This window comes from Pinus tabuliformis, chromosome 9, assembly GCF_031772625.1.
Source record: "Pinus tabuliformis cultivar Carrire ecotype Pingquan chromosome 9, CPIR1, whole genome shotgun sequence".
NCBI classification, from domain to species: Eukaryota; Viridiplantae; Streptophyta; class Pinopsida; order Pinales; family Pinaceae; genus Pinus; species Pinus tabuliformis.
Window position 1 is genome coordinate 1,388,390,379 of NC_142307.1, and position 20,024 is coordinate 1,388,410,402.

Consider the following 20,024-nt stretch of genomic DNA (forward strand, 5'->3'; position numbering starts at 1 on the left):
ATCATAGACTTACTATTGTGCTGATGCCGGGAGAGACCATTCTCTATTCGCAAAGTTCAAATACAATTGATTTCGATTTCTCTCCAGATAATGCATTTAAAGTACTATGATTGACATCTCAACAGTAAGAACAGGAATGTTGCATATATGCAAATTATGTACGTAAGCAAAACAGAAGATTAAATCAACATTTCAATTATGGCAATGAAGACTAAAATTACTTTATTAATCTAGAAGATATGAAAGCTATGAATAATATGGACATGGTATGCCCAGCTTAATGAGGAATTTCAAATCCCTGTTCATATGCAATAGAGAATAGCACATAAAGCAAAAATGATGATGTTTGGAACTTGGTAACATTTCAAATTTCAGTTCAGAGAACATAATCTTCTGAAATTTTAAGAAATTGATAAATTTGAAATTTGAAATTATACAAAGCCATCAAGTAAATCTGTTTTAGAATGTGGCAATGTGCATTGAGGGAGGGAGCTACCAAATTCTTCAAGCTGCTTTGAGGTGACAGAGCTTTAAAATAAGAATAGAATCACCAATCATTCCACTGGTGCAGCAAGTTTCTGATATATGAAAAATAAAATAATGATTCCCTTGACACTGTTGTATTGATCAGAAACTCTTCTGTAGCCTCAAAGTTTTAGGGATCTCATGACACTAATCTTTGACAATTTTCTACTGCCAAGAACATTTTACAAATCTAAGGTCAATTATTAGTCTTCTGGACCCTCTTGATTGTGGGGCTCACTGGTATTTACAGCCACAGCTTCTACAGGATTATAACCTGCACTGGCATTTTTGCATTCTGTAATCTGTTGTTGTAGGGTCTTTACAAGATCGTTAAGTAAATGTATCTTCTTTTCCTGAGACAAGATAATCTGCACAGAATTTCAGTCAGAAGGCATCAAAAGTATCAAAAAGGAATTTTGAAAATGACAAAACTGATTTCCGGAAATTCTTCCTTGAACTCTACCTGACTCAACATGTGCAACCACAACCATGATCGACAAGGAAACATGGAATACCATGCCAAATAAAAGTTGCCTAATAATACGGCCCTCTATAGATTCCAATTCTATATCATTTTGACGCAACATAAGCACTGATTAGCCATAGATGCATCTAGTCCGGAAAAGGGTACAAATCTTCTGTCCTTAAGTCTGGAAGGTGTGGAAAAATGACCCAAATCTTGCTTGTCAATTCATTCCTGAGCAAGTTCAAAATGTGTCTATGGCTCGAAAATGCTATGGAAACAAGCACCTTATAAACATAACATATGATTGCATAAAACATCTACATGTTCTAAATCTAACAAGATGCTAACATTATTGAATTCTTCTGCTCAATTTTTACAAGGGATTTCCCTTTGAACATGAAAATATAACGTTTAGGTTGGATGGTAGTACAGAATTAATGCTGAGATAAGTATAAACCTCCTCAATAATTTCCATTAACATGATTTGTTTCTTTATTTACACGACTATGACCACTAAATGAAGCTTCTAAGGAAATTCTATAAATTTAAACCTTAAATAAACAATCAGATAAAGAACTCCAAGCGGCTGTGTATATACTATACCTACATATTCTTCTTGGCAACTAGAGGATTGTAAAATTCATGTATTCCAGGAGCAGGTGCTTCTACCGGTAGTTGTAGTTTCCTTTCTGTTTCACTTTCATACATTAAAGTCTATCACTATGCAATTTACTTAGGATTGTTTTTACTTTTATCGAATTCTCTACTTTACCTCTGGCTTATTTTTGTTTTCCAAATTCCATGTACTTCCATTTCATCCTAGTTCATTTTTCATTTATATATCTTCTTTAACTCATTTTATTTTCATTGGCATAATGTCTGCATTGAAACTAATTGAAAAAATCACTAAATTCCTCACACATTTGTTATTCATCTCTGAAGGCAATTAAAGACATTCAATATTGTTGTATGTCCCACATTCTCTCTCAGCCCAGCTACATCTCTGTTATGCAATTATTTTTTGAAAATGGTGTAAGCTTCACTTTCAGCTACAACTGACCTTATATTGTAATCATTATTATATTTCTAGGTTTAGGTAAGGCCAACCTTGTACATGTAGGCTCATAACCCCTCTTGGGAAAAGTGCCCTACCCCTTTGAGTTGTGTAGTTACTGTCCACTCTCATTTGTAATTTATCTTGTGAAACTCAACATGGTATTAGTGCAGGTGTGAACCTCACTCAATTCAGCAGCTGATCCAAAGACTTTTGGCTAGAGGCAGCCTAAGGCCTATGGAACTAGGGTTTTGGACCATCTCTTTTTAGGGATTCCTAGGGTTTAAAAGCTCCTTCAAGGGCTTGCTTCTGTAGTTGATCCAAACAAATTTAGCTAGTGGCATCGCTTGAAACTTCTTTGTGATTGCAGAACAAGAGTTTTTGGAGAATCTCTTCTCTAAGGCTTTTCTTAGAGTTTGAACCCTCCTTCAAGGTTAGCACAGTTTTTCAAGGTTTTTTTTAAGTTTTTCCGCAGGTTTAAACCCTCCTTCAAATCTAGCACACTTCATGTAGGGTTTCCTATGGCTTAAATCCCCCTTCAAGGCCAAGGCTGTCCTCCCTCTTTTGTGTTCTACTGCAAGAGGTAGCACACTATTAAAAAAGTTTCCAAAAGAAGTTGATACCTCTCTTTCTCATGGGCCTATCAAGGAGAACTTCTAAAGACTTATGGAGGCTACTTTGCATTTTTTAACAAACCTGATGGACTCATAATGCATATCTGATTGTGAACCCTGCATATGGGCCCTTCCTCTCTAGTTATTGACAAGAGCATAGTGGAGACAAAGTGATCATTGGTGATATTGATGTATTTCCTACTCATAGTCCACCAAGATCTTTTCCACTATTCTTACAAATGATTTGCTGATAGATGATTCACAGCACGCTTTAGTGTATCTTTCCTTCACATTATGATGGTATTCCTCCTCTTGGTCCTCTTGGTCCTACAAGTGTTTCCTCAAACACTCCTATAACGACTAGGCAAACAAATGTTCATGATGAGGACCTTATTGATTACAAGTCATTTGTATACCTCTAACAGAGGCCATCTTCACCAACTCATGGAATCATACCGATGTGGTAGTATTGGCATTGAAGTGGGTAAGAATATGTAGTGTATTCTCTATGTGGTCCATGCTCAACGTTAAGGGAGGTGTGAATCTTGTGAAGTAATACCTTATCTCCAAGGGCCCATTATTCAAATTAAGGGATGTGTTGAAATTAGGGGTGTAAAATTAATTTTGGCCATGACCAACCTTATTATGAGTTGGGTATATACACACGCACTCTCATTTGTATTTCAGCCATGGCTGACCTTATATTGAGTTCAGTATCTATACACCCACTCTCATTTGTATTCATAATTTTTCTCTCTGGCACTCTATTCAACTAAAGAGGGGATGTTCAAAATGGTGTAAGGTTCACCTTCAGCCATGTCTAACCTTATATTGTAATCATTATCATATTTCCAGATTTGGATAAGGCCAACCTTGTACATGTAGGTTCATAACCCTAGGGGGAAGTGCTCTACCTCTTAAGTTGTGTATATATACCCAACTTGTGCACTCTAGATATGGGCCCTTCCTCTCCGATTATTGACAACAACATAGTGGAGAGAAAGTGATCATTGGTTATATTGATATATTTCCTACTCGTAGTCCACCGAGATCTTTTACACTATTCTTACAAATGATTTGTCGATAGATGATTCATAGCATGTTTTAGTGGATCTCCTTCCTTCACATTATGATGTTAGTCCTCCTCTTGGTCCTACAAGCGTTTCCTCAAATGCTCCTTCTATAACGACTAGGCAATCAAATATTCATGATGGAGACCTTATTGATGATGAGTTTGAATTTTATACCTCTACCAGAGGCCATCTTTGCCAACTCATGGAATCATACCAATGTGGTAGTGTAATGTCCCCAAATTTTGGAATGTCTTGTGGTGAGATTAGGAGGGATTTCCAAAGCTCATGTCAACCAGGTCACGGGAGCAGGCTTATATTATTGGTGGACCCAGAGGGATTTGAGGAGTTTTCTGGGGGCCGACTGGGGTCGCTTGCCACTTTTCATCATCAGGATCAGTTCTGCAAAGTTCGATCTTTGTTCCGCTGCATTTCGACAATTTCCATAAAACGAAGATATTAACGGGCATATTTTAATTAATTATGCTTAAGGTGCTCTTTGGGTTTGATTACTTCGATAAATACCTTAGTGTAATAGATCGTTGGAATCAGAGTGAAAAGATCTACAGGGAAGGATGATAAAAAGGGCCTTTGAGAGGTTGGTGTGACCGTGAAGGTGAACTAAGCATAAAAGTGACTTTAATTAGTTAATAAGTCATTTTAATAAATAAAGGGAAAAGTGCTTTTATTATTTAATTGGGGAAAACGGCAAAATGATGGCAAATGAGCTATAAAACAGGAAATGAGGGGGGTCTCTCCTCATTCTATCATTTTGCCATTTGAGAAAAAAAGGATTTGGAGAGCTTTTGGAGAAAATCCTAGGGTTTGAGAAACCCTAGCAGCTATTGCTAGCTTTGATGTTGAAACTATACACCCTAGTTGGTTTAGAAAGCGGAATCACTCAGATTTCACCATTGTGCTACCAGGAAGAAGAATATTTGTAGAAGATAATGGAGGTAAGTGGTGTTATCTATTGATTTTTTGAGTTTCTCATAGATCTTTGACGGACTGAGAATATCTTGTTGATTTGGGGTAGCATCGGATGTGCTCTAGCCACAAAAATTGGTGGAGAAGCTAAGGCACATGAGATCTCTAATACCCAGAAAGGGTTTGGGCAAATTCTAAACAGTTTGGGAGATATTAAAATAATTAATATTTTTAATGGAGTCACTAAGTCTAAACTTAGGGAAAATAAAATATTAATGTGAATTAATATAAAATTGTGTTAGAATGGTCCAAAAGACATGGATCAAGCCAGATCTAATCTTATTCGTTGATTTGTCAATGAGAAAAGCATAAGATGAGGCTTGAGGGTTGCTTGGAGAACACCCAAAGAGATCAAGATTTCGACTTTCTAGGGTTGGGTTTGCTGAGAAAGTTGAGAGAGTGATCTGGAGTTGCAGTTGAGGGGCAGTGAATACAGAAGCAGAGAGGCAGAGATAGTGCCAGGAGGATCAGCGCAACAGCTGGGAAAGCTGACGCAAAGGGCAGAACTGGAACTGCCGGGAACAATCAGAACTGTCGGGAACTGTCGGAACTACCGGGAACGTGACGCAGAGGGCAGAAGTTGAAATTGTCGGGCACTGCCGGAACAGCCGGAAAAGTTGATGCGGAGGGCAAAAGCGGAGCTGCCGAGAACAGCCAGAACTACTGGGAACTGCCAGAACAGCCGGGAAAGTTGACGCAGAGGGCAGAAGCTGAAACTGCCGGGAAAGCTGACGCAAAGGGCAAAAGCCGGAACTGCCGGGAAAGCTGACGCAGAGGGCAAAAGCCAGAACTGCCGGGAAAGCTGACACAGAGGGCAGAAGCTGAAACCGTCGAGAACAGTCGGAACTGCCAGAACAACTAGAAAATTCAACGCATAGGGCAGAAGCCGGAACTGTCGGGAACAACCAAAACTGTCGGGAACTACCGGAACTGCCGGGAATAGCCAAAACTGTCGGGAACTGCCGGAACTGCCGGGAACTGCCAGAACTGTTGTGAAAGTTGACGCAGAGGGCAGAAGAGGCTGACGCTAGGGCTTTTCGTGGGGCAAATTGGAGCTGAGGAGTTGTCGGAGTGTTTATCCAGGGCTTCAACCAGAGCATCTGTCTCCGAAGAAGTACTACTGCCAAGATTATTCTCTGTTGGGTGAGCCAGTTTTGGCACCCAGATTGTATTCAAAAATTGCATAATAATAAAACCCTCAGATAGCTACATCGGTTTTCCCGCATTGGGTTTTTCCGAGAACATTGGTCCAAAAAAAACAGTGTCACTTGTGTGCTTGTTTTGTTTCCTTCAGTTGATGATCTGTAATGTGTTGAGCATGTACTTTTATTTATTTCCACTATTTACATGGTAAATAACTTGTTAATCAACAGAAGAAGTAGGTAGGAATAAATCAGAAAGTACATGAAGGGTTTCTAACGGGTTAGACTTAGGAATGCCAACATGGTATCAGAACGTGGTTGCAGATCATAGGAGAATTGAGGACATCAGTCGAGCAGAGCAGCAGCAACAGAAATCAACTGTCTCGAGTGACAGAGTTGAGCCTTGCAGAAGGCGACAGAGGAAGGAGTGACGCAGAGGGACTGCGTCATCATTCTGGGCCAGAGAAAGACAGCACAGAGGCTAAGGGAGTCAGAATCAGGCTCATGCAGAGGCCAAGAGGGATAACGCAGTTGGTTGGGGGAGCTAATTTGTCGGTGTCAGGATTGCGCAAAGCCAAGTGGCTCAATCCTTCAGTTGCTGGGGTATAGGAGGTTGTGGGTAAGTTGCAGAGTGAAGCTGGTGGGGTACTATAGTCAGAAAAGTACCTAACAAAGCAAGAACAAAGGGAGGGAGTTGTTGTTGAGGCAGATTTCTAGCCAAGGAATCCAGATCAGTGGTGTAGTTGCACAGACGATCGGAGAGGGGCAACTTGACGGTTGGCATAAGGATTTCCAGGAGGGAAATCGGGACTCAAAGGGAGTCCAAAAGAGAACTTCCAGACGGGAAGTAAAGAGACTCGAAGGAGTCAAACAAAGAACTTCCAGATGGGAAGTAGAGAGACTCAGCAGGAGTAGAACCAAGAACTTCCAGGCGGGAAGTAGAGAGACTCAGAGGAGTCAACAGAGAAGAGTAGAGAGATGGCCATGAATGGAATGAGGGATCAGGATAGGTTGAACGGAGCATCCAACTTTATGGTCTGGAAGGCCAGGATCCTGTTCCTTCTAGATAAACATCGTATCAAGGCCTTCGCCTTCAGGGATGACGATTGTGCCATGAGTACTCATGTGCCACTTGAAAAGAAGTGGGGAGACATCGAGTTGTAGTCACATGGACTACATGCGATGAGGGGTAGGATCCTCGAGGTACCTAACCTCTTGGACTAGACCTTGCTATGGGAGCCCCGAAGAGGAGTAGCAGTACTGGCGGATGTCAGTAGAGACGAATGCAGATGGAGCGACAGAGGGAGCTATAGTGCAGGATTCCCAAGATAGAGTGAGACAATAGTGCGAGAAGAACGGGACTATTGCACCAGTGCAAGATGGCACAGAGAGGTGTGCAACGGTGCGAGATGTACAGAGTTGTTGCAACAGCACAGAGGTCAGAGAGGGAGCACTTGTTAGTGACAGAGGAAGCTTCAGCATCAGGAGTGTTTCTAGCCTGACGGAGATGTCAAAGTTGGGAGATAAGTTACTTACTTCTCAGTAACTGAGTTGCAGTGCAGCAGTTAGCAGTGGTAGTGTTATGGGCAACATGATGCAACATGATGAGAGGGGTTGCAGTGCAGATGCAAAGGTGGCAGTGGCAAGGCCATGGGCAATAGCACGAATGCAGAGGGAGCTGCAGCAGTGGCAGTGGCAGGGCCATGGGTAGCAGTACAGGATGCAGCAATGTAGAGGATGTTGGGCAGCAAGCCTAGCATCGGCACAGGGACCGATGCCGGATGATCAGAGTGATGCTCAATGAGGAGTATGACTAGAGCACAGTCCTCGCTAAGAGGGAGTGTTGATTTAGGGTAGCATCGGATGTGCTCTAGCCACGAAAATTGGTGGAGAGGCTAAAGCACATGATATCTCCAATACCCAGAAAGTGTTTGGGCAGATTCTAAACAGGTTGGGAGATATTAAAATAATAATTTTAATGGAGTCCATGAGTCTAAACTTTGGGAAAATAAAATATTAAAGTGAATTAATATAAAACTGTGTCAGAATGGTCCAAAAGACATGGATCAATCCAGATCTAATCTTAGCCGTTGATTAGAGACTTAATCTTGGTCGTTGATTTGTCAACAAGAAAAGTATAAGAGGAGGCTTGAGGGTCACTTGGAAAACACACCAAGAGATCAAGATTTCGACTTTCTGGGGCTGGGTTTGCTGAGAAAGTTGAGAGAGTGATCTGGAGTTGCAGCTGAGGGGCAATGAATACAGAAGCAGAGAAGCAGAGATAGTGCCGGGAGGATCAGCGCAGCAGCCAGGAAAGTTGACGCAGAGGGCAGAAGTCGGAACTTTCGGGAATAGCAGGAACTGTCGGAACTGCCGGGAAAGCTGACGTAGAGGGCAGAAGTCGGAACTGCCGGGAACAACCAGAATTGTCAGAACAGCTGGGAAAGCTGACGCAAAGGGCATAAGTTGGAACTGCTGGGAACAGCTGAAACTGCTGGGAACTGCCGGAACAGTCGGGAAGCTGACGCAGAGGGCAGAAGCCGGAACTACCGAGAACAACCGGAACTTCTAGAAACTATCGGAACAACCGGGAAAACTGACGCAGAGGGCAGAAGCCGGAACTGCCGGGAACAACCAGAACTGTCGGGAACTGCCAGAACAGCCGAGAAAGCTGATGTAGAAGGCAGAAGCTGGAACTACCGGGAACAGCTGGAACTGTCCGGAATTACCGAGAAAGCTAACACAGAGGGCAAAAGAGGCTGACACTGGGGTTTTTCGTGGGGCGGATTGGAGCTAAGGAGCTGTCGGAGTGTTTATGCCGGGTTTCAGCCGGAGCATCTGTCTCCGAATGAGAGGGTCTACTGTCGAGATTATTCTCTGTTGGGTGAGCCGATTTTAGCACCCAGATTGTATTCAGAAACTGCATAATGATAAAGCCCTCAGATAGCTGCACTGGTTTTCCCACATTGGGTTTTTCCGGGGACTTTAGTCCGAAAACAACAGTGTCACTTGTGTGCTTGTTTTGTTTCCTTCAGTTGATGATATGTAATGTGTTGAGCATGTACTTGTATTTATTTCCACTATTTACATGGTAAATAACTTGTTAATTAACAGAACAAGTAGGTAGGAATAAATCAAAAAGAACATGAAGGGTTTCTAACGAGTTAGACTTAGAAATTCCGACATATCCAAGAAAATATAAAGCTTTCAAGGCAAAAATCTGAGGACGAGTTGCCAAAAAAAGAGGGTTGAAATATCTTTGAAGTGGTCATCTTCTAAGATTCCAAGAGGTCGAGTTCTGTTACACTACCAGGTCGCATTCCTCTTCATTTGGCTGAATCTAAGTTACATATTGAGACAAAGCTGAGTTAGATGGGTGAGTTTTATCTACTACTCTTGGAGGCCAAGTCATCTATTTATTAGAGAGCCAAGTCTGATATATTTCTAGGATGAGTTTCACCTGCTAACTGGGGTCGAGGACCTTCTATTATTGCTGGTTGAGTATGCTTGTTGACAAGGACTAAACTACCGTCACAAAAAAGGGGTCCTGTAGCGCCATATTGCTGAAATATATTCCTAGGTTCTTGTCTCTATTGTGTTGTTTAGCATTGTTATAAGGACCGAACCGAACCAACCGGTTCAGACCAGTCTGACCATTTTGAGGCAAAAACCGGTTCGAACTAGTGACTTGAACCGTTTTTGTCTGGTTCGGTACGGTAAAGCCACATAGAACGCAACAAGGGGGCCTGTTTTGCTTTTTTTATTTTAATATTTGTCTTAGCTAGGCACTAGCCCATAATAGGTGTCTAATATTTAAGAATATGGCCCTACTATTGCTATGCTAGTAAAATTGACATTCTCCTTTATCTTTCATTTCATTCTTTTACTTAAATTTTTAACATTACCATGAAATGACTCAAAATGTTTGAGAGTAGTTTTGATCTCATTGGATTTCATATGGAGAATGTAGAATTATAGATCTCAATCAAAATCCAGCAGACTTAACAATTTTCCCGGCTTTCAGGATTGGGGGATTGCAATGCTACATTGGCTTTTCTCATGTACGAGGGTATGGAACTAGTGTTTAATCAAGAACACCAAGCCCTCTATGTACCTTGATGTTAGTGGCATTGGTTGTTGAACTCCTCTATCATGAGCCTAATAAAAAAATACTCATCACTCAAACAAAATATTGACTTGACATGCTATGATTTTTCTATCTTATTTTAATGCTTAGAGGGTGATATTGATGACAAAGATCCCAATATAGACAATGATTTTGATGATATGTAAGTATTTGTTGTAGCATAATGTTTTATGGATGCTAGAGGCCATGTGGAGCTTGTTTGTTGATGTATTTTCGGTTTAGAGATGGATTGCACTCGGTGCTATTTTGGTTATGTGCACCCTTACATGTTATATAAATGAGAACTTTTGCTTATTTGTGTATAAATGGTTTGGATTCATATGGATGCACATTAATATATGTGTTTTTCTTTAAAATTTGAATATTTTGTGTGTTTTTGGTTGACCGGTTTCCGTACAGTTCTGACCACTTCCCGGTCTGGGGGGTCTACCTGTTCAATGACCGGTCCGGTTCTAATCACTATGTTGTTCAGTCATTATATCAGTTCAGAAATTAAATATGCACTATTGTGTAATTTTAAGCCATATTTCAGTGACACATACTGCCTTTATGGAGTGATAAATAATGTATATCAACGGTGTACCTTTTTCTGGGTTTAATATTAATGATACCTGTGGATGAGTTTAGAGGCATTTTCTCAGTACTATGTTTACTCTTTGGAATTAAACTTAACTAAAGTACACCTACAGCCATATGTTTATCAATTGTTTGATGAAATGCCATATTGAACAGTCAGCCAAACCCAGAGAAAATTAACAGAAAATTTTGGAATATCCCTAAAGGGTATCTTATAGTGGTAAAGGCGCGTAAATGTTTGGCCATTTACTTGTTGATTGCATTGTTGAAGCAACACCAAAGTCTGAGCATTATACTGAAGATCCTCTTGCTGATTTGTACATCAGGTTCCTCTATTTTGTTAATCACTGTTGTTATCATTTTGAATTAATGCAAGGTTGTTCATGTTTATATTCCTTGCTTCATAAACTCGTATCAGCACTATTTGTGTTTTTGAGTATATTATAAATTAGTTGATATCATTCTGAAGCAAGTGTGGTTCACTGTGTATGTGTATTTGGAATTAAATTATGAAAAGTGTACCTAGAGCAGTTTGTCATTAACTATTTGACAAAACATTTCACTGAGAAAACTCCATAAACTCAGAAAACACAGTGGTATTTTTTGGTCATTTCCAAGAGGGAATTTTACAGTCGTATCAGAGCATGTTCTTGGACAGTTGTGGGATCTAAGAGAAGTCTATCATGGCAATTTGATGAGTTCCGAAGTTATCAAGGCAGAGAACCCACTTTGGAAAGATGAAGACAAATCAGGAACTCATGGAGGAACTTTTGCAAGTTATGCAAGGATATCAAAAGAATTTAACAACATTGTTAGAGCATCCTAAGTTGTTGAAGCCACTCTTATCAGTTGGGAAGAAAAAAGAGGGATTCAAATCTGAAGAAGTGGATGACTTCTTGGAAATACATGCACCTGTTCATGTTGACGATGTGCATAATGAGGTTGAAAAAACAACATCCTTTAATACTCCATTAGAGCTATCATATGAGGTTGATAAAACCAATATTGAATGTGATAGACAGGTTGAAAATACATATGATAAATTTTCCCAATCAATTAGTAATGATGATTATGATGATTCGAGTGTGTTAGCACCTAATCATGATAAAGTTTGGATGTTGATCCAATTTCTCAGGAGTTAGGCATGAAGGATGACAAAGGAAGATGATTTTGGGAAGCGTGATGATGGCAACCACGAATCCTATCATTTGGCATGGCAATTGAAGGTAGGTGAAGATATGTTGTTGCATCCATCAAGCATTTTGATTATACACAAGCATTGGTGGTAGATTATTGTTGGAGAAGTGGCATGGCAATTGAAGGTAGGTGAAGATATGATTGTTGCATCCATGAGGCATTTTGATGATACACAAGTATTGGTGGTAGATTATTGTTGGAGAAGTGCAGTGACACATGATGGTTTGGGAGGAGAGCCTTCACTTGCAAATTTTCAGAGTCTCAAAAAGTCATTGGTAGAGATAAAATCCGACTACTTACACCTCCTTTCAGACAGAGATCATCTACTCATGCTTGCTGAGATATATCATGATGCGCTAGTAGGGAAAGAGCAGGAAGTTGACAGGCTTACACATAAGCTTGAGACCACCCAACAATCCTGAAGAGAAGTCAGTTGGCCCTTCAAGAATCAGAGTTGCAGGTTGAGCAGCTTTGTATGGAGTTGAGTTGTGTGCGCTCTTCATCCTCCATAGCATACAATCAGTTAACTATGGCAACCATCACACAAGAGGATGTTAGGGGCACTCATGATTTGATAGAGGAGCCTACTGTGATAGTTGAGCACGAGGAGCACCCAGATGAACTGGCACTTGCAGAGAGGTATGTCCCAGAGGTTCCTGATTATGCACCCATGGGATGTGGAGACAGGTATATTTCAAATGAGGATACATCCATCTGGGATCTAGGTTTAGTTGACACGAGTGGAGTGGATACTGGAAGCCCAGGTTGGCATTGGGATCTAGGTGGGGCTTTCCATCATATACTAGAAATTCAAGATGATTGGCATTGATAGGGTGGTTAACCCATTAACCAAGCACATACATTCATTCACATTTCCATCAAAGTTCTAGTCAGCGCTAGTGTTGGGTTGGTTCGACGGAATATTGTGCAGGGTCCGAGAGATGTCCCGGCACATCGTCAGTATATGGGATTGTCAAGTAGTCAGCATGCCCCGGCAAGAGTTATTCGGATGGGAGGGCATTGGTATGCCACCAAGCAGGGCATTGTATGGAGACGATGCACTTCCATTGATGTATTAGGCACAAGGGCCACCGAGGATCGGCACAGCAATGACATCCCCATTAGCATGTGAGAAGCTAGGTTGCACGAAACGGGGAAACGGGTACGAGTTTCCGAAACGGGAAGCGATACAAAACGCGACCTCCCCAAATTTTGGAAACAGGGAAACTAAAACAGTGCGAACAACGCATATGGATTTCCAAATGAATTCATTAATTATGAGCAAGCTGAAGCTCAATAATAATACAGAGATATTTACAATAATAGAAACATCAAGTTTCTATGTAGAATATGGAAACAATCAGTTTCATCTAAGAAACTGCTAAAACAATAAAAATAGCAACAGCTACAAGAATGAGCATTAAATACTAAATAGGAATAGGAATATTCTAATACCCTCCCTTAATGCTCAATCTATTTACAACACCAATAGACCCTCTGAATTTTACAAATTTATCAGGACCAAGAGGCTTGGTGAAAATGTCTGCGGGCTGCTCTGTTGTGGGAACATATTGCAACTGAACTGAGCCGTCTTCAACAAGCTGGCGAATGTAGTGGCAATGAGTTTCCACATGTTTTGTTCGTTCATGAAAGACTGGATTCTTGGCAAGTTTGAGCACTCCCTGATTATCACAAAACAAAGAAGTAGGCCCTGTCTGGGAAACATGCATATCTGCAAGCATACGTCGAAGCCAAACTGCCTCACAGGATGCCTTAACTGCTCCCCGATACTCTGCTTCTGTTGAGGAGAGAGCCACTGCCTGTTGCTTCTTACTAGTCCAAGTAACAGCACCGGATCCTAGACTAAACACATACCCAGCTGTAGATTTACGGTCATCAACCGAACCGGCCCAGTCAGAATCAGTGTAACCACGGAGTACAGGTTTGGAACTTCGAGTGTATAGGAGACCATAATCAGAAGTGCCACGCACATATCGTAGCACACGCTTTGCTGCTTTCCAATGATCATCTTTAGGAGCTGACGTGAAGCGAGAAATGTAGCTTACTGCAAAACTGATGTCAGGTCTGGTAGCAGTAAGATAGATGAGACTGCCCACTAATTGCCTGAATAAAGTTTCATCCACAAGAGGAGAGGATGATTGTGCTGAAAGTTTGAGCCCTGGTTCCATAGGAGTCGTGGCCGGTTTGCAATCCTGCATTCTGAACCTATCCACAAGATTTTTGGCATACTTGGACTGAGAGAGAAAGATCTGATTTTCAGTCTGCCAAACTTCAACCCCCAGACAGTAATGAAGAAGTCCCAAGTCTGTCATCTCAAAAGTTCTGCATAAATCTTGTTTGATCCCATGGATCAAATGTGCAGAGCTGCCAGTAATGATAAGGTCATCCACATAGACAACCACAAACAAGATATCATCACCAGTATGTTTGATATACAGGTTTGCATCAGATGGGCTCCGCTGAAAACCCTGATCTGTCAGGTACTAATCAATTTTCATGTACCAAGCCCGAGGAGCTTGTTTCAATCCATAGATTGCTTTAGCTAACCGACACACTTTCTGTTCTTGACCAGCAACCTTGAATCCTGGAGGCTACGTCATGTAGACTTCTTCTTGGAGATCACCATTTAGGAAAGCACTCTTTACATCCATCTGATGAACTTTCCAATTGAACTGAGCTACTAGGGCAAGCACAAGCCTTATGGTACTCATCTTGGTTGTAGGAGCAAAAGTCTCCTCATAGTCGATGCCTTCCTTCTGTGAGAACCCTCGAGCCACAAGACGAGCTTTATACTTGTCTATGGTTCCATCAGCTTTGTATTTCACTTTATACACCCATTTGCAGCCTATGGGTTTTTTCTCTGCAGGAAGATCAGAAAGTGTCCATGTGTGATTCTTCTGAAGACTCTGGAATTCGGCTTCCATAGCCTGTTCCCACTCAGATGTACCCTTAGCCTCTGAATAGGTTTGAGGCTCAAAAATACTATGTAGGTTAGCCATAAGAGCAAAATTGACTGTAGACTGTTGTCTGTTCTTATGTCTAGAAGTTCTACCTTCAAGGAGCTCATCATCCCGGAGATCACCAATGGTTTTAGCCCACCATTTAGGCCGAAGAGTAGAAGAACCAATATCAGGAGTAGAGGAATCAATATCAGGAGGAGGTGGAGAAGACTCAAGAGCAATGGGGGCCGCAAGAGGAGGGTTATTTTCTGGAGGAAGCTCAGATAGAGTATTATCAAATACTGATGCTACATCATCCCTCCCATCAGGTGGACCGACCGGAAGAAGAACACTGTGAGGCTGATCCTCAGAACACTGCTCAGAAGAAGAAGACTGAAAGAATCCTCTGTCTTCATCAAATACTACATCCCGACTGAAGCTAAGACGACTAGTGGCTATATCTATCAGCCTATAGGCCTTGTGATGATCACTGTACCCTGTCATCATGAGTTTCTGGCTTTTGGAATCCAACTTAGAGCGCTTAGCAGCTAGAATCCAAACATATGCAACTGAGCCAAATACTTTGAGATGACTGATCTTAGGCTTACGGCCAGACCAAACCTCTTCAGGAGTCTTCCCTGTAACAGCCTGAGTGGGTGATCGGTTAAGAAGGTAAACAGCAGTAAATACTGCTTCAGCCCAGAATCTGTTTGGAACACTCTTGTGTTGTAACATGGAACGAGCCATTTCAACAACCGTGCGGTTGCGACGCTCGACAACACTGTTCTGCTGGGGAGTGTAGGGTGTGGTTAACTGACGTTTGATGCCATGAATATCACAGAAGTTGGCAAAAGCTGAAGAACAAAATTCCCCCCCATTGTCGGTCCTAAGAGTCATGATGTTACAGCCAGACTCTTTTTCAACTAAGGTTTTAAACTTCTGAAAGGTACTAAGTGCATCAGATTTATTTTTTAGAAAATACACCCACATCTTTCTACTGAAATCATCTACAATAAGTAAAAAATATTTGCAAGCAGTGATAGAAGCTGTATTCATAGGACCACAAATATCAGCATGAAGTAACTGGAGTACCTTAGATGCACGCCAAGATTCTCCAGCCTTGAATGAAGACCGATGTTGCTTTCCCGCTTGACAGGCGCCGCATACCCCCAACTGCTGAGTCTGAATATCAGGTAATCCTGACACAAGTCCCTCCCGGGAGAGCTGAGAGAGATACTGCATATTTAGATGCCCATATCGCTGATGCCATAGAGTACTGATGGGAGAGACACGTGCTGCTAGAGCCACTTCTGGAGAGTCACCGGTGTCAAGTAGCCTGTATAGACCATGGTCCTCTAGGCCAACAGCAATTGTTAGACTAGTCTCCCTGTCAATAATGGAGCACTTGTGCGCACTGAACACTACATCAAGCTGAGGAGAATTCCTCATAATCTGGCTGACAGACAGCAGATTAATTTCCATACCAGGAACATAGTATACATTCAAGAAGATGAGTGTGTGCCCACCAGACTGGATCTGAACGGTACCTCTGCCAATCACTGTGTACTTTTCACCTCCACCAAATACCACGGAATCACTGAAAGGTGAGAAGTCAATAAACCAGTCACGCCTGTGAGAGAAATGGCGTGATGCACCAGAGTCAATGTACCAAGCAGAAGACGGTACATGATCTGACGACCTTTTAGCCATAAAGGCGTAAAAGGCAGATTCTATCTGCTCGGAATGTTCCTGACTGCCTTCCAACATGAGATTGGTTAACAAAGCCATTTGCACGTTTCCCAAGATATGGAAAAATACAAAAAATCCTGCACGGATTTCAATGCGGATGTTGGCTGATCCAGACAAAATTTGACAGATGTTGATATAAATATGAAATGATTCCCAAAGGAAACTGATTTACTGTAAGAAGAACAAACACTAGATAGGAAGAATCAACAAATTGGGCCCACAGGCATAGGCAGGAAACTCAAGACGGATATGAAGAGGCACGAAATTTCTGGAAAGTTACAACCTCTGTTTTACTGTAATAACAATGCTGATTTACTTGAATGAACTTCTTCCCAAACTCTGCTGCTTAAGATAGTGCTTTGAACGACAGATTTTGACTCAGAAAAAATTGGCTTATTTAATGAAATTTTGCCAGAAAGCATAAAGGATTCATGACTAAGACAAGAAAAATAATGCCGCTTTACAATTTTATCACTCTTCTACAGGAGAAAAAAAAAAAAATACCCTTTGTGAATGCGTTTTGCCGTCTAAGAAACGCAAATGAGTTGTTACTGAAATCCTTGATTTTCTCTCTCTCTGTTGGACAAACACACGCATCGGAATAATTTGCCAAGGAAGCTGTCAATCAGCGAAGATGTTTAAATCTCAGAACATGGGAGTGCGAGGGGCTGTCTCATTCTTCAATTCTTCTGAATATCAGGTTTAGAGACAGACAGACTGGTGGCCCTTTCCGCGGGGTCTCTGGAACTGAACAGCAAAACACGTGTTCACGATGCGGAGCTTCTGCTTACGCTTCGAATCTCCTCACCTGCCTTCGTTCTCCTAAAACCAGATAAGCATAAAGACCAGACAACGGTAAACGAGAATTTAGACGGCAATTAATGGTTTCACACTGTCTGCGTCGATCTTTTCGAGTCTTTCGGTCGGAGAATGCCGTCACGTGAGCCGTTGTTTTGATAAACCCATGCTGTCGTCGTTTTGTGGTTCTACTGTCGGAGAATGCCGTCGTCTCAAATTTTCACGTCTCTGCTACCAACTGTCGGAGAATGAGAAATCAAGCATGCGCCCTGAAAACAACAGGAGGTGCCGAGATCGATCCCCGGGGTCTCTCAATCTAGCTGAGTTCGTCCGTCCGGAACGCCAGGCTCGCGAAATGCAAATGAATGAATATAAATGCTTCGCTGTGCGTATGGCTGTTGGAGAATGCCGTTGTCTCAAATTTTGACGTCTCTGCTACGATTGACAAATAGAAAATACGAGGGCCACAACGAGACCAGTGTCTGGAGCACGTCACTGAGAGGCAAACAGCCCCCCCAACCCAGCGACACAAGGCTTCAAACGACAAATAGACTGCTGCTCATAACACTGCGATCCAGCTCCTGGGGTTCCGGGTTGTGATGCAAACTGGTGATGCTGCGTTGGAAATGTGAAAAAGATGCAGTTCAACAGTAAAAAAAATATGGCGGAGTCAGCCAGCCAGAGAACGAATCCCGCGCCTACGAGACGGTCACCGCCACAAAGTGCTGTAGCGATTATCCAAACGGAATCGGTATACCAGCAAGGGAATTTTGATCTAAACCAGATCCAAGAGTTTCTTCAACTTTTAATTCCTCAGAAAAATGATAATGCAGGAGAAGAATCCATTTCTGTATCGAGATAGACGACTGTAAGCTTTTATCACAGTGAGCAAAGCCGAGGCTAAGACTCAGTGAAGGCTACCTGGCTTACAGAGGGCTCGACCTTAGAAATGAATGAAAGAAAGAACTCAAGAGATTAGGACGCAGAGAGAATAATTGTTCAAGAAATCTCTTAACCTCGCTCGTGAGCAACCAGCTTGAAAACAAAAAAGAACGGACCCTGAGAGCAGTTTCGAAATGCACTACTGAATTTTTCAAACTATGAAAAATTATTTCGAAAAAAAATCCCTGTGCTCTGATACCATAAAACAATGCGAACAACGCATATGGATTTCCAAATGAATTCATTAATTATGAGCAAGCTGAAGCTCAATAATAATACAGAGATATTTACAATAATAGAAACATCAAGTTTCTATGTAGAATATGGAAACAATCAGTTTCATCTAAGAAACTGCTAAAAGAATAAAAATAGCAACAGCTACAAGAATGAGCATTAAATACTAAATAGGAATAGGAATATTCTAATAGAAACGCGAATATATATATATATATATATATATATATATATATAAGGACATTTAAGAAATATGTGCAATCATAAAGCATATATGATACATTCTAATTTATTACATTATGATAAAATTGTCAATTGTCAATGCATAAACTATAAGTCTCTAAATTTACATCACATTTACTCATGAATGATCACATAATGAAAATAGAAATATCCAAAATCAGCCACGAGAAATTTCTAATTTCTTGTCTCGTGCTTGTTTGGGAGTCTCCTCCTACATAATTGAACAACCTTAGTGCTCTTGATTAAATACAAGTTTCATACCCTAGTACCCTACAAGCTCTTCATTATTGGGAGTCTCCTCTGCATAGAGGGCTTGGTTCTCTTGATTAAATACAAGTTCCATACCCTAGTACACGATAAAATCCAATGGAAACATTGCAATCCCCCCAATCCTGAAATCCTGAAAAACATATAAGTTTGCTGGATTTTGAGTGAGATCTAAAATTTTATTTTCTCCATATGAAATCCAATGAGGGCGAAACCACTCTCAAACATCCTGAGTCATTTCATGGTAATGTTAAAGGATGAAAATGAAAAATAAAGGAGAATATCACTTTTACTTTAAGAATTTAACATTACCATGAACTGCATATCAACACTAAGGCAAAAGTTCACTTTTATAACTTTAGACAAGCATCTAGAAGCAACTAGAAGTCATTAGGATAACCTAAAAATAAATTAGAAAACAAATTAAAAAAACACAAGTAAAAAGCTAAAACGTGAGTCGTACGGCCCTGAAACGCGCTTCAGGCCGTACTGGCCACGTTTCAGTTTCGTGAAACATGGCAGTACGGCCTGAAACGCGTTTTAGGGCCGTACCATATGCGTTTCAGCATTTCGTACCCGTTTCCATACGGAAACGCCCCCTTGCCCTACGTTTCCTACAACACAGGTGAGGAGTTATGTCGCTTAGGTCAACCAGGATAGATGAGGAGATATGACTCACATCATAGTGGGTTCAGCAGCAAAGTAGCAAATACATTGGCACATGTGAGATAGACGAGACGGGGTGGTACAGCAGTAGGCAGTGGTATCTAGTGGTGCACAGGCATATGCCACGGGGTACAATGTTATGCAAAGGAGTGCAGGGATACATGGCTATATGCAGTACTACATGATGTTAGACAACATGATTTTGGAGCACTACCTCAAAAGAGATCCCTTGACAAGGACGTCAAGCATACCCTTAGGTTTAGCTTACCCAAGATCAATGAGGGCACAAATGAGCATCTCTTGATCATAACCCTAGGGAATCACATGCCTATCTCTCCACCATATTTCTTAAAGTCACAAAGGATTTGGTTTTTCCTTTGATGCTCA

At 41.3% G+C, this 20,024-nt stretch overlaps 1 protein-coding gene across 4 annotated transcripts in view; it reads right to left on the reverse strand.

Annotated features, from left to right (window-relative positions):
• Positions 1-205: 205 nt before the first annotated feature.
• LOC149153698 (uncharacterized) overlaps positions 206-20,024 on the reverse strand; it is a 307,386-nt gene continuing 287,567 nt past the window's right edge. For all 4 annotated transcript variants that reach the window (XM_089441160.1, XM_089441159.1, XM_089441158.1 and 1 more), the window contains one exon: positions 206-893. In XM_089441160.1, the coding sequence (XP_089297286.1) occupies positions 729-893 (165 nt within the window). In that variant the 3' untranslated portion in view covers positions 206-728. The remainder of the gene's footprint in view (positions 894-20,024) is intronic.